Source organism: Haliotis rufescens, unplaced genomic scaffold, assembly GCF_023055435.1.
Source record: "Haliotis rufescens isolate VD_foot unplaced genomic scaffold, xgHalRufe1.0.p SCAF_6, whole genome shotgun sequence".
NCBI classification, from domain to species: domain Eukaryota; kingdom Metazoa; phylum Mollusca; class Gastropoda; order Lepetellida; family Haliotidae; genus Haliotis; species Haliotis rufescens.
In genome coordinates this window covers 60054260-60071435 of record NW_025964334.1, presented here as the reverse complement: position 1 = coordinate 60071435, position 17176 = coordinate 60054260, and the positions used below count along the sequence as shown (strand labels likewise).

The following is a 17176-nucleotide window of genomic DNA, read 5'->3' as shown; positions in this document are numbered from 1 at the left end:
CATTTTCAGAGAATTTTGGAGCATGGTTAAAGTGCAAAGATCAAATAGAGGTCAACATTGATAATATCACAAAAAAAACAACACTAAAAACCACATTCCATTTCACTCTGACAACAAATGGCCAGGTAAGTGGCCTAGAAGCCCTAGATTCCAGTAGTGCAGAGATCAAATCGAAGTCACAACTTAGAATATCCCACAACCAGTATGTTCAGCCCCAATACTGACTACACCTACAAAATTTCCTTACAATGTCCATCAATAGAAAATCTGATTTGAACCCCTGAACAGAAGTATGTGAAGTTTCAGCTTCATCGGTCCAGTGTTCTCTGAGGAGATGAGGTTTACGATGGAGGACTGACAAACAAGCCATGAGGTAAGCTCACTAGACTTTCTGTCATGTGATCGAAAAAACACAATGTCCTGCAAACAAAAGAAAGGATAGGGGCAACTGCTGGTGTTACACGTTTACTTACAGCGACTTGTTGGCTGTAGTTGACTGCATGTGGGAGTCCGGGGCAGCCACTCTACGTGGAGGGGCGGCGGTAGAATGGGGGGCTTCCTCCTTCACACGGCCGAACAGGTGACGAGTCCTCTGAGTGGCAGCCTTCGTGGGCCTCATGTAGCTGGGCTTGGACAGTCCTGTAGAACCAGGGGTATACTGACATGTAGACACACAGTGATACTCGACATACTCAATGCTGGAGAGACACTATATCAATACTAGCTAGTTCCTCATGCATGTTCAATTCTATCTGTCAACACAATGCTTCCCTCCTACTTACTGACCCATGAAGATCCACAGTAGAATAGGTCTTCAGCAATGCATGCATGTCGTAAGAGGCAACTAATGGGATCGGGTGGTCAGACTCGCTGACATGGTTGAAGCATGTCATCGTATCCCAATTGCGTGGATAGATGCTCGTGATGTCAGTTACTTGATTGTCTGGCCCAGACCACAGTCATATAGCTGGAATATTGCGGAGTGCAGAATTAAACAACCGAAAAAGAAAAAATAATACTTACTTGGAGCAGACCTGTTGGCCACTGACGGCAGACCAAACTGACTTAGGTTCCGAGCCGTTTCCTCAGACTTGTGTGTTGCCTTGTACACCCCACTCTCTGGCGGAATGTACCCTGGCACGCTTCTGCAACTGGGGGAACAAATCAAGGGAATGAGGGGTCAGTGAGTGTGTGGAGGAATGAACACAGCTGTATTCATAATGGTGGTGGAATGTGATAATGAAGTTGATCATCCACACTGTCTTCTCATTAACTCAATGAAATTATGGATACAGGGCCCCGTTCCACAAAGCGATCTTAGAGCTACGACTGTCGTAAGCCTATGCTAAAGAATGGGAGTTACGATCATCTTAGCGCTACGAACGCTTTGTGGAACGGGCCCCTGGTGTGTCAATGAAAATCAACATAGCTCACCTGGCAATCGACTGGTACGGGGACAGACATATTAATGACAACCAAAATAGCTTACCTGGCAATCGGATTGCACAGAGCAGTTGTGTTAATGACAAATGACATAGCTCACCTGACAATCAGCTGTGAGACAGCGTGTATAGCTTACCTGCTTATTAGCTGCTGCGGAGAGACGTGTATTAATGTCACAAAATATAGTTCACCTGGCCAGTGTCTGGTACAGAAACACGGGTATATTAATGACAAACAACATAGCTCACCTGGCAATGAGCTGGTATAGGCGTGTTAATGACAACTTAACTTGCCTTTCAATTGGAGGTCAAGAGGAAGACAATGATGTATTAATGACAACTAACATAGCTCACCTGGCACTAGGGAGGTATGGTGACGACACAGGTGTGTTGCTGTCAAGGGTCTTCAGCCTCAGCCTCACCGGTGATGGAGTCTTCAGCACATCAGCATAACTCTTCATCTCCGGCCTGTCTGGGGTCTGCTGGCACTCCCCACCGAATGTGATGGACCGGACCACACTGTTCTTCCTGTGATCTTCGTTTTCCTTGTCCACGTGTTGGCCCGGGGTACTCTTGGTCACCGTGCTGGAGCCACTGAGGCACACCTGGGATTTGGTGATCGTGGCTGAACCATAAAGATTGGTCTGACATTTTGTTATTGTGCTGGAACCTTTCAGATTGACAGGGTTACTCCTTGTGGCCGTGTTACACTGAGTGGAGCCCTGTGTCTGTAGAACAGCACTGACCTGAGGCTCTGACGGCCCCAAGGGTTGGGAGCTCAGATAGGCCTGCACAGATGGGGGCACGGGGATGGGGGATGCACAGAGGGTGGGGACAGGGGAGGGTTTCCTTGGGAGACACGATGTCCTCCGGAAGGGGCTGCTCTGGTCCAGCGAGTCCACAGTCTGCCTGACCACAGTACTCCGACTCAGTGGGCTCTGACACACATACTCAAAGTCAATCTTCGGCACATACGATGTTCCAGGGGATATCTGTGATGGCTGCAAGCTAGACATTAGACTAGGTTTTGAGGAAGAAACAGCTTCTGACCTTGCAGCACACACATCTGACTGCACAAGGCTGGGTATGTGTGAAGGTTCCAGTGTGAACGTTCCATCCATGTTGTCGGAGTTGACAGAAGCAGTTGGGGAACTGGGCGCACCCTGTTCTTCAGTAGGCCCTGTGACCGGGTTCCGGGCGAAGGTATCATTCAGTCGCTGCCACTGCCCTGATGCTGATGGAGGTGCACTGCCGTCTGTATGCAGAGTGGCCATTTTCTTAAATGCGGGAGTGTGACCAGCATTGACAGACTGCGAGGTCATGCTGGGGTCAGCCTCTGTAGTGAGTGAGAGATGTGAAGGTAGAGAGCCAGGAGCACAGTGTGGGGGCCCGTCAACCACTCGGGCTGCTGCTGCTGCTGTGCTCACTGTAGACTGGCCAGACATCACCCTCTGGGCTCCCCCTGCAATACACAGAGAGAAGGATGTAACACCAGCTGTTTTACATGGAAACAGGACTTTCACAAAGCCTCAATAAACTAAACGGACCCCAGCACCATGTGACACAATAAAACATAGCACCCCAAGGGACATAGGAACATAGCTACTTGTGACATTGTAGGGGCATAGCATCCAGTGACACTACAAGGAAGTAGCACCCCGTGACACTACAACCACATAACACCCTGTGACATTGTAGGGACATAGCACCCCGTGACACTAGAAGGACATAGCACCCTGTGACACTACAAGGACATAGCACCCAGTGACACTACAAGGACATAGCACCTTGTGGCACTACAACGACATAACACCCCGTGACACTGTAGGGACATAGCACAATGTGACTCTACAAGGAAATAGCTCCCCATGCGCTGTAGGGACAAAGCACCCCATGACACTGCAGGGACACAGCACCAATGTCACTGTAGGAACATAGCACCCCATGACACTAAGGACATAGCACCCTGTGACACTACAAGGACATAGCACCCTGTGACACTACAAGGACAAAGCACCCTGTGACACTACAAGGACATAGCACCCTGTGACACTACAACTACAAGGACATAGCACCCTGTGACACTACAAGGACATAGCACCCTGTCGCACTACAAGGACATTGCACCCTGTGACACTACAAGGACATAGCACCCTGTCGCACTACAAGGACATAGCACCCTGTGACACTACAAGGACATAGCACCCTGTCGCACTACAAGGACATAGCACCCTGTGACACTACAAGGACATTGCACCCTGTGACACTACAAGGACATTGCACCCTGTGACACTACAAGGACATAGTACCCTGTGACACTACAACTACAAGGACATAGCACCCTGTGACACTACAAGGACATAGCACCCTGTGACGCTACAAGGACATAGCACCCTGTGACACTACAACTACAAGGACAAAGCACCCTGTAACACTACAAGGACATAGCACCCTGTGACGCTACAAGGACAAAGCACCCTGTGACACTACAAGGACATAGTACCCTGTGACACTACAACTACAAGCACATAGCACCCTGTGACACTACAAGGACATAGCACCCTGTGACACTACAAGGACATAGCACCCTGTGACACTATAGTTGTACTCCAGGTAGACATGCAGGTACATGCACCCACCACTGTTGGCCAGTTCCCCTGACTTGCCTGCCTCTCCCGACGTGTGTCTGTGTCCCCCGTGTCTGTGTCCCGGGTGACTGCCAGGGCAATCTGAAGCAAGAGGATGGTAAAATAGGACCAAAGATAAAAAAACCCAGCTGTGTTATTAACATACAATTCATGATGTGACAAGCAAGGTCACGATACATAGTTCATTTTACAATACATATCATGATACATAGTTCACAATCCTATACATATCATGATACATAGTTCATTTTACAATACATATCACGATACATAGTTCATGATACAATACATATCATGATACATAGTTCACAATCCTATACATATCATGATACATAGTTCACAATCCTATACATATCATGATACATAGTTCATGATACAATACATATCATGATACATAGTTCACAATCCTATACATATCATGATACATAGTTCATGATACAATACATATCATGATACATAGTTCACAATCCTATACATATCATGATACATATTTCATGATACAATACATATCATGATACATAGTTCACAATCCTATACATATCATGATACATAGTTCATGATACAATACATATCATGATACATAGTTCACAATCCTATACATATCATGATACATAGTTCACAATCCTATACATATCATGATACATAGTTCACAATCCTATACATATCATGATACATAGTTCATGATACAATACATATCATGATACATAGTTCACAATCCTATACATATCATGATACATAGTTCACAATCCTATACATATCATGATACACAGTTCACAATCCTATACATATCATGATACATAGTTCATGATACAATACATATCATGATGCATAGTTCACAATCCTATACATATCATGATACATAGTTCATGATACAATACATATCATGATACATAGTTCACAATCCTATACATATCATGATACATAGTTCATGATACAATACATATCATGATACATAGTTCATGATACAATACATATCATGATACATAGTTCACAATCCTATACATATCATGATACATAGTTCACAATCCTATACATATCATGATACACAGTTCACAATCCTATACATATCATGATACATAGTTCAGGATACAATACATATCATGATACATAGTTCACAATCCTATACATATCATGATACATATTTCATGATACAATACATATCATGATACATAGTTCACAATCCTATACATATCATGATACATAGTTCATGATACAATACATATCATGATACATAGTTCATGATACAATACATATCATGATACATAGTTCACAATCCTATACATATCATGATACATAGTTCACAATCCTATACATATCATGATACACAGTTCACAATCCTATACATATCATGATACATAGTTCAGGATACAATACATATCATGATACATAGTTCACAATCCTATACATATCATGATACATAGTTCACAATCCTATACATATCATGATACACAGTTCATGATACAATACATATCATGATACATAGTTCATGATACAATACATATCATGATACATAGTTCACAATCCTATTCATATCATGATACATAGTTCAGGATACAATACATATCATGATACATAGTTCACAATCCTATACATATCATGATACATAGTTCATGATACAATACATATCATGATACATAGTTCACAATCCTATACATATCATGATACATAGTTCATGATACAATACATATCATGATACATAGTTCACAATCCTATACATATCATGATACATAGTTCACAATCCTATACATATCATGATACATAGTTCACAATCCTATACATATCACGATACATAGTTCATGATACAATACATATCATGATACATAGTTCACAATCCTATACATATCATGATACATAGTTCATGATACAATACATATCATGATACATAGTTCACAATCCTATACATATCATGATACATAGTTCACAATCCTATACATATCATGATACATAGTTCACAATCCTATACATATCATGATACATAGTTCACAATCCTATACATATCATGATACATAGTTCACAATCCTATACATATCATGATACATAGTTCACAATCCTATACATATCATGATACATAGTTCACAATCCTATACATATCATGATACATAGTTCACAATCATATACATATCATGATACATAGTTCACAATCCTATACATATCATGATACATAGTTCACAATCCTATACATATCATGATACATAGTTCATGATACAATACATATCATGATACATAGTTCAGGATACAATACATATCATGATACATAGTTCATGATACAATACATATCATGATACATAGTTCATGATACAATACATATCATGATACATAGTTCACAATCCTATACATATCATGATACATAGTTCACAATCCTATACATATCATGATACATAGTTCACAATCCTATACATATCATGATACATAGTTCATGATACAATACATATCATGATACATAGTTCACAATCCTATACATATCATGATACATAGTTCACAATCCTATACATTTCATGATACATAGTTCATGATACAATACATATCATGATACATAGTTCAGGATACAATACATATCATGATGCACAGTTCAAGATACAATACGTAATAAAAAAGCTACCTGTAGATTCATGTTCATAGCCCCTATTTTAGTAGTGAACTTGAAAAGTAAATATCACATGTTGCAATATTAGACTTTTAAAAATCTGGGATGGGTTAGGGGGTAATTAAACAAGTTATATTTTAACAAGTGTATCATCTTGTATCGATAGAGAAAATAGCATAACGTGTATCGTATCATTGCATGATACTCACGATGCACCAGTGCACCGATGTATCGTTTCACCCCTCTCCTCAAGAGGTGACAAGTTGGGAGTTGGGAGAGATACTATTCTCAATCTCATTTAAATCAGACCTTAGTTCTCGCTATCGCTAAACAAAGATCTGAAGACATCCCATTACGGGTCACGTAAGAACGACCTTTCATCCGACCAATGTGATTTCTTATCATGCAACCTCGAAAACTTTATTCTGAACGATAGTTACGGGTTTAATGACTGAATCCATAAAATCGAGCCCATCTATTAGCTATTCCAGAATGTTCTTTTGTTCAGGTTTCAAATTTGTAATCGAGAATTTTTCTAAATATGTTTCGAAGCATAGACGCCAATTTGAAATTAGTGCTGTAAAGCACAAGGCTGCTTTCTGATTCGTCATTCCATTCACCGGTCAAAGTTCGCGCAAGGTCGGTCTGATGTGACCCGTAATGTGATGTCCTAAGATCTTTGTTTAGCGGTAGCGAGAACTAAGATCTGATTTTAATGAGATTGTACCATACTGCAATACAGTTAATGCTTTTCTCCTCGTACTGTAACATCGTGGACTGTGCTGACTCACCCGCGTCTAACACCGATGGGAGCAGCGGGAGGGAGATGATGTCGTTGATGGGAACACCGGTACCATCACCGGCCGTTTCATCCTCCCATGTCACCTCTCGACCATCCACGGACTGAGATATCACATCAAACTCCTCCAGGAGGTCAGAGGTCGCAAGGTTGTGACCCTTCAGGATAAAGTGTTGCTTGCGTACGAGAGCAAGCAGGTTTGCAACCAGTCTAGATGGGAGAAACATAACATTGAGACAAGTATTATGAATAACATCATGGAGACCTCAGATACACGGGGGGGGGGGGGGGGTTTACAGAGGCTGTTGGGTTGTTTGTTCTGAATGTCTTGATGGTATGTTACTGTTAGTGCTGGACCAGTTATTTGAGGGCTCAGATTGCCTGTCAAATCTGTGCTTCAGAGAGAATTAATTCATGCCTGTTGAAAAACTGCAAAGTGACCAGCGGTCGTCAAGGCATGGACATATGTCACAGGAGATAAGCACTGTCCATGTCAAACCCTGCATAGTGACCAGCAGTCCTCAAGGCATGGACACATGTCACAGGAGATAAGCACTGTCCATGTCAATCCCTGCTAAGTGACCAGCGGTCCACAAGGCATGGACATATGTCACAGGAGATAAGCACTGTCCATGTCAAACCCTGCTAAGTGACCAGCGGTCCTCAAGGCATGGACATATGTCACAGGAGATAAGCACTGTCCATGTCAAACCCTGCATAGTGACCAGCAGTCCTCAAGGCATGGACACATGTCACAGGAGATAAGCACTGTCCATGTCAAACCCTGCTAAGTGACCAGCGGTCCTCAAGGCATGGACATATGTCACACGGGGTGAGCGCTGTCCATGTCAAACCCTGCATAGTGACCGGCGGTCCTCAAGGCATGGACATATGTCACAGGAGATAAGCACTGTCCATGTCAAACCCTGCATAGTGACCAGCAGTCCTCAAGGCATGGACACATGTCACAGGAGATAAGCACTGTCTATGTCAAACCCTGCATAGTGACCAGCGGTCCTCAAGGCATGGACATATGTCACACGGGGTGAGCGCTGTCCATGTCAAACCCTGCTAAGTGACCAGCGGTCCTCAAGGCATGGACATATGTCACACGGGGTGAGCGCTGTCCATGTCAAACCCTGCATAGTGACCGGCGGTCCTCAAGGCATGGACATATATCACAAGGGGGTGAGCGCTGTCCATGTCGAACCGGATGTTGGTAGGTAACGACTGCAATGACTTTACAATAAAAATTGTGATTTCGCCCAAGCACATGGGGCATGGTCTAGGCAGGTTCTTAGCCCTTTTACATAATAATTTGAACTAGATCCAACTTATATCATGGACCGAAGGGCTTCCTGACCACAATCATTATTTATATACGACACTCAGTTCAGTTCAATGTTTCTTACTTTACTTTTGGTGGTACAATACCAACATCCGGTTTGGCATGGACAGCTCTTACCCTGTGTGTATGTGTATACTGCCTTCTACTGCCTAACAGGCAACGTGGGTTGTACACTCCCCAGGTAGCTAAGAATGCATGTTGCACATTGATAGTCGACCAGGGTTGTAAGTGAGTGTGCTGTGGGCATGAGATATGAGGAATAGCACTATACATGCTATAGAAATAACAAAATTATCATTTATTATGATTATTACTATTGCGTGTACACCTACCGGTCGGTGGCGGTTGTTTCCTTCTCCTGCGAGCGTATCAGCTTCTGCAGGTGCTTGGTGTGATGTCTGCAATCCCGCACCTCCACCTCCAGGTTGTGCATCCTCAGACTCACAGACAGCAGCTAGAAACAAAGCAGAACATTGTACAGGACACTATCAGACAGCAGAACATGGTACAGGACACCATCAGACAGCAGAACATTGTGCAGGACACTATCAGACAGCAGAACATGGTACACAACACCATCAGACAGCAGAACATGGTACAGGACACCATCAGGCAGCAGAACATGGTACAGGACACCATCAGACAGAACATGGTACACAACACCATCAGACAGCAGAACATTGTGCAGGACACCATCAGACAGCAGAACATTGTACACAACACCATCAGACAGCAGAACATGGTACAGGACACCATCAGGCAGCAGAACATTGTACAGGACACCATCAGACAGAACATGGTACAGGACACCATCAGACAGAACATTGTACAGGACACCATCAGACAGCAGAACATTGTACAGGACACCATCAGACAGAACATTGTGAAGGACACCATCAGACAGTAGAACATGGTACACAACACCATCAGACAGCAGAACATTGTGCAGGACACCATCAGACAGCAGAACATTGTGCAGGACACCATCAGACAGCAGAACATTGTACACAACACCATCAGACAGCAGAACATGGTACAGGACACCATCAGGCAGCAGAACATGGTACAGACACCATCAGACAGCAGAACATTGTGCAGGACACCATCAGACAGCAGAACATTGTACAGGACACTATCAGACAGCAGAACATGGTACAGGACACCATCAGACAGCAGAACATGGTACAGGACACCATCAGACAGCAGAACATTGTGCAGGACACCATCAGGCAGCAGAACATTTTACAGGACACCATCAGACAGAACATAGTACACAACACCATCAGGCAGCAGAACATGGTACAGACACCATCAGACAGCAGAACATGGTACAGGACACCATCAGGCAGCAGAACATTGTACAGGACACCATCAGACAGCAGAACATGGTACACACCATCAGACAGCAGAACATGGTACAGGACACCATCAGACAGCAGAACATTTTACAGGACACCATCAGACAGCAGAACATGGTACAGGACACCATCAGACAGCAGAACATGGTACAGGACACCATCAGACAGCAGAACATTTTACAGGACACCATCAGACAGCAGAACATGGTACAGGACACCATCAGACAGCAGAACATGGTACAGGACACCATGAGACAGCTGAACATGGTACAGGACACCATCAGACAGCAGAACATGGTACAGGACACCATCAGACAGCAGAACATTGTACAGGACACTGTCAGACAGCAGAACATGGTACAGGACACCATCAGACAGCAGAACATGGTACAGGACACCATCAGACAGCAGAACATTGTGCAGGACACCATCAGGCAGCAGAACATTTTACAGGACACCATCAGACAGAACATTGTACACAACACCATCAGGCAGCAGAACATGGTACAGACACCATCAGACAGCAGAACATGGTACAGGACACCATCAGGCAGCAGAACATTGTACAGGACACCATCAGACAGCAGAACATGGTACACACCATCAGACAGCAGAACATGGTACAGGACACCATCAGACAGCAGAACATTTTACAGGACACCATCAGACAGCAGAACATGGTACAGGACACCATCAGACAGCAGAACATGGTACAGGACACCATCAGACAGCTGAACATGGTACAGGACACCATCAGACAGCAGAACATGGTACAGGACACCATCAGGCAGCAGAACATGGTACAGACACCATCAGACAGCAGAACATTGTGCAGGACACCATCAGACAGCAGAACATTGTGCAGGACACTATCAGAGAGCAGAACATCTTACAGGACACCATCAGACAGAACATGGTACAGGACACTATCAGACAGCAGAACATGGTACAGACACCATCAGACAGCAGAACATTGTGCAGGACACCATCAAACAGCAGAACATTGTACAGGACACCATCAGACAGCAGAACATGGTACAGGACACCATCAGACAGCAGAACATGGTACAGGACACCATCAGACAGCAGAACATTGTGTAGGACACCATCAGACAGCAGAACATGGTACAGGACACTATCAGACAGAACATTGTACACAACACCATCAGGCAGCAGAACATGGTACAGACACCATCAGACAGCAGAACATTGTGCAGGACACCATCAGACAGCAGAACATTGTACAGGACACCATCAGACAGAACATTGTACACAACACCATCAGGCAGCAGAACATTGTACAGGACATCATCAGGCAGCAGAACATTGTACAGGACACCATCAGACAGCAGAACATTGTACACAACACCATCAGAGAGCAGAACATTGTACACAACACCATCAGGCAGCAGAACATGGTACAGACACCATCAGACAGCAGAACATTGTGCAGGACACCATCAGACAGCAGAACATTGTACAGGACACAATCAGACAGCAGAACATGGTACAGGACACCATCAGGTAGCAGAACATTGTACAGGACATAATCAGGCAGCAGAACATTGTAAAGGACACCATCAGGCAGCAGAACATTGTACAGGACACCATCAGACAGCAGAACATGGTACAGGACACCATCAGAGAGCAGAACATGGTACAGGACACCATCAGACAGCAGAACATTGTGCAGGACACCATCAGACAGCAGAACATCGTACAGGACACCATCAGACAGCAGAACATGGTACAGGACACCATCAGACAGCAGAACATTGTGCAGGACACCATCAGACAGCAGAACATCGTACAGGACACCATCAGGCAGCAGAACATTGTACAGGACACCATCAGACAGCAGAACATGGTACAGGACACCATCAGAGAGCAGAACATGGTACAGGACACCATCAGACAGCAGAACATTGTACAGGACACCATCAGACAGCAGAACATCGTACAGGACACCATCAGACAGAACATGGTACAGGACACCATCAGACAGAACATGGTACAGGACACCATCAGACAGAACATGGTACAGGACACCATCAGACAGCAGAACACTGTACAGGACACCATCAGACAGCAGAACATTGTACAGGACACCATCAGACAGAACATGGTACAGGACACCATCAGACAGCAGAACATTGTACAGGAAACCATCAGGCAGCAGAACAATGTATAGAACACCATCAGACAGCAGAACATTGTACAGGACACCATCAGACAGCAGAACATTTTACAGGACACTATCAGACAGAACATGGTACAGGACACCATCAGACAGCAGAACATTGTACAGGACACCATCAGACAGAACATGGTACAGGACACCATCAGACAGCAGAACATTTTACAGGACACCATCAGACAGAACATGGTACAGGACACCATCAGACAGCAGAACATTGTACAGGACACCATCAGACAGCAGAACATTGTACAGGACACCATCAGACAGAACATGGTACAGGACACCATCAGACAGCAGAACATGGTACAGGACATCATCAGACAGCAGAACATGGTACAGGACACCATCAGACAGCAGAACATGGTACAGGACACCATCAGACAGAACATGGTACAGGACACCATCACGGAGGGCAGGTAGATGAGGGTGCAGCATGGGAACCTACACTCTACAGTGATGGTCAGGACGGAGGGCAGGTAGATGAGGGTGCAGCATGGGAACCTACACTCTACAGTGATGGTCAGGACGGAGGGCAGGTAGATGAGGGTGCAGCATGGGAACCTACAGTCTACAGTGATGGTCAGGACGGAGGGCAGGTAGATGAGGGTGCAGCATGGGAACCTACAGTCTACAGTGATGGTCAGGACGGAGGGCAGGCAGATGAGGGTGCAGCATGGGACCTACAGTCTACAGTGATGGTCAGGACGGAGGGCAGGTAGATGAGGGTGCAGCATGGGAACCTACAGTCTACAGTGATGGTCAGGACGGAGGGCAGGTAGATGAGGGTGCAGCATGGGAACCTACAGTCTACAGTGATGGTCAGGACGGAGGGCAGGTAGATGAGGGTGCAGCATGGGAACCTACAGTCTACAGTGATGGTCAGGACGGAGGGCAGGTAGATGAGGGTGCAGCATGGGAACCTACACTCTACAGTGATGGTCAGGACGGAGGGCAGGTAGATGAGGGTGCAGCATGGGAACCTACAGTCTACAGTGATGGTCAGGACGGAGGGCAGGTAGATGAGGGTGCAGCATGGGAACCTACAGTCTACAGTGATGGTCAGGACGGAGGGCAGGTAGATGAGGGTGCAGCATGGGAACCTACAGTCTACAGTGATGGTCAGGACGGAGGGCAGGTAGATGAGGGTGCAGCATGGGAACCTACACTCTACAGTGATGGTCAGGACGGAGGGCAGGTAGATGAGGGTGCAGCATGGGAACCTACAGTCTACAGTGATGGTCAGGACGGAGGGCAGGTAGATGAGGGTGCAGCATGGGAACCTACAGTCTACAGTGATGGTCAGGACGGAGGGCAGGTAGATGAGGGTGCAGCATGGGAACCTACACTCTACAGTGATGGTCAGGACGGAGGGCAGGTAGATGAGGGTGCAGCATGGGAACCTACACTCTACAGTGATGGTCAGGACGGAGGGCAGGTAGATGAGGGTGCAGCATGGGAACCTACAGTCTACAGTGATGGTCAGGACGGAGGGCAGGCAGATGAGGGTGCAGCATGGGAACCTACAGTCTACAGTGATGGTCAGGACGGAGGGCAGGTAGATGAGGGTGCAGCATGGGAACCTACAGTCTACAGTGATGGTCAGGACGGAGGGCAGGTAGATGAGGGTGCAGCATGGGAACCTACAGTCTACAGTGATGGTCAGGACGGAGGGCAGGTAGATGAGGGTGCAGCATGGGAACCTACACTCTACAGTGATGGTCAGGACGGAGGGCAGGTAGATGAGGGTGCAGCATGGGAACCTACAGTCTACAGTGATGGTCAGGACGGAGGGCAGGTAGATGAGGGTGCAGCATGGGAACCTACACTCTACAGTGATGGTCAGGACGGAGGGCAGGTAGATGAGGGTGCAGCATGGGAACCTACAGTCTACAGTGATGGTCAGGACGGAGGGCAGGTAGATGAGGGTGCAGCATGGGAACCTACACTCTACAGTGATGGTCAGGACGGAGGGCAGGTAGATGAGGGTGCAGCATGGGAACCTACAGTCTACAGTGATGGTCAGGACGGAGGGCAGGTAGATGAGGGTGCAGCATGGGAACCTACAGTCTACAGTGATGGTCAGGACGGAGGGCAGGTAGATGAGGGTGCAGCATGGGAACCTACACTCTACAGTGATGGTCAGGACGGAGGGCAGGTAGATGAGGGTGCAGCATGGGAACTTACAGTCTACAGTGATGGTCAGGACGGAGGGCAGGTAAATGAGGGTGCAGCATGGGAACCTACAGTCTACAGTGATGGTCAGGACGGAGGGCAGGTAGATGAGGGTGCAGCATGGGAACCTACAGTCTACAGTGATGGTCAGGACGGAGGGCAGGTAGATGAGGGTGCAGCATGGGAACCTACAGTCTACAGTGATGGTCAGGACGGAGGGCAGGTAGATGAGGGTGCAGCATGGGAACCTACACTCTACAGTGATGGTCAGGACGGAGGGCAGGTAAATGAGGGTGCAGCATGGGAACCTACAGTCTACAGTGATGGTCAGGACGGAGGGCAGGTAGATGAGGGTGCAGCATGGGAACCTACAGTCTACAGTGATGGTCAGGACGGAGGGCAGGTAGATGAGGGTGCAGCATGGGAACCTACACTCTACAGTGATGGTCAGGACGGAGGGCAGGTAGATGAGGGTGCAGCATGGGAACTTACCTCTGGCACCGCGTTGTCTCCTCCTGCCAGGCACAACTCGGAGTGGACCCGGTTCAGCCAGTCCTGGTTGGCGGCCAGCTTCACTTCAGCTGCATCTCGCTTCCTGGTCACTGCCTCCATCTTGCCCTGGAGGGACTTGAGGCTGCGCTCCACTCGCTCACACACCTACAACAATCAGACACACATGTCAGGTGTACATACAAGCAGCAACCCTCCATCTTGCCCTGGAGGGACTTGAGGCTGCGCTCCACACGCTCACACACCTACAACCATCAGATACACATGTCAGGTGTACATACAAGCAGCAACCCTCCATCTTGCCCTGGAGGGACTTGAGGCTGCGCTCCTCTCGCTCACACACCTACAACCATCAGAGGTGAGGTGAAATGGGGTTTAACGTCGCGTCCAAGATTATTGCACTTATATAGCGACGTGCATGTACGTGTGTGTGTTTGTGTGGCTGCTTGTACTAGTCCGTACTGATGCCGATTAATAGTGCTAGCTCACTGAGATACCATGCCGCAGTTTAACATGAATACCCCACTCAGACACAGTATACTGACTTCGAGCCAACCAGTCCTTGTTTTAGCCCCTTAATGTCGAGCGCCAGACAGGGTAACAACAAGTACCATCTTTTAACGTCTTTTGGTATGACGCGGCCGGGGATCGAACCCCGGACCTTCCACTCTCCGGGCGGACGCTCTACCACTAGACCACGGAGGCGGTCTACAACCATCAGATACACATGTCAGGTGTACATCTGAGCATCGGCAACACCTTCAGGTGTACATCTGACCATCGGCAACACCTTCAGGTGTACATCTGACCATCGGCAACACCTTCAGGTGTACATCTGACCATTGGCAACACTTTCAGGTGTACATTTGACCATCGGCAACACCTTCAGGTGTACATCTGACCATCGGCAACACCTTCAGGTGTACGTCTGACCATCAGCAACACCTTCAGGTGTATAGCCAAGCTTCTACAGCAGGCACTTTAAGACATGTTGCGTGCCACCTGAGTGAAGTGACTGAGTGAGTGATTGAATGTTGTTTAACGTGGTCACCAGAATCACTACCATCAGGCACAATGACGTGCTATCAATCAAGTGACCGAAACAGACCACACTAGTATTTTCAGTCAATCCTTATGACAAGCATACATTATTAGTTGTGGTAGGATCACAAGAGGTACATGGGTTTCTTCATGCGTCCCATGGGCCCATCTTTAATGTGCTGCAACAAATTTATCTTAGCGACATGTTGTGATATGACTATGTAAACTAATTAAAACAAATTTCAAAATTGATAGAAAACAGCTGTTTGATTGAGCTGAGGTTAACTTGTGCTCTGTCACATGACTTTCATTTACTCAGAAATAGCGTGCAGCTTCTTGGTGCAAGCGGGGTGTAAGGGATTTATTCTCCCTCTCAGAAATCCATGTGCAGCCTCACTTGCTCGTCGCAGGTATAAAGGATTTATGAACCCTCTGAGAAATGTATTTCCCTCCAAGGCAGGATACACAGTATAGTGTCAAGGTCATGTGAAGCAATCAGATCTCATCATTCTGACATGGAGGTTAATAAAGTCTACTGTAGGCATCTTTGTACCTAGTGACAACCACATCCAGTCATAGTACAACCACATCCAGTCATTGTACAACCACATCCAGTTATAGTACAACCACATCCAGTCATTGTACAACCACATACAGTCATTGTACAACCACATCCAGTCATTGTACAACCACATACAGTCATTGTACAACCACATACAGTCATTGTACAACCACATCCAGTCATTGTACAACCACATCCAGTCATTGTACAACCACATCCAGTCATTGTACAACCACATCCAGTCATAGTACAACCACATCCAGTCATTGTACAACCACATCCCGTCATTGTACAACCACATCCCGTCATTGTACAACCACATCCCGTCATTGTACAACCACATCCCGTCATTGTACAACCACATACAGTCATTGTACAACCATATCCAGTCATTGTACGACCACATCCAGTCATTGTACAACCACATACAGTCATTGTACAACCACATCCAGTCATTGTACAACCACATCCCGTCATTGTACAACCACATACAGTCATTGTACAACCACATC

General features: G+C 46.2%; 1 protein-coding gene across 2 annotated transcripts in view; it reads right to left on the bottom strand.

The window, feature by feature from the left end:
* Positions 1-17176, bottom strand: part of LOC124119610 (kinesin-like protein KIF18A) — a 37015-nt gene that overhangs the window by 1876 nt on the left and 17963 nt on the right. The window contains exons 12-18 of one of the 2 annotated variants that reach the window (XM_048386111.1): positions 15044-15208; positions 9154-9275; positions 7466-7683; positions 4082-4171; positions 1797-2904; positions 1024-1151; positions 474-639 (exon numbers count right to left, since the gene is read on the bottom strand). In XM_048386111.1, coding sequence (XP_048242068.1) covers positions 474-639; positions 1024-1151; positions 1797-2904; positions 4082-4171; positions 7466-7683; positions 9154-9275; positions 15044-15208 — 1997 coding nt within the window. The remainder of the gene's footprint in view (positions 1-473; positions 640-1023; positions 1152-1796; positions 2905-4081; positions 4172-7465; positions 7684-9153; positions 9276-15043; positions 15209-17176) is intronic. The other variant, XM_046482171.2, reaches the window with a different exon arrangement.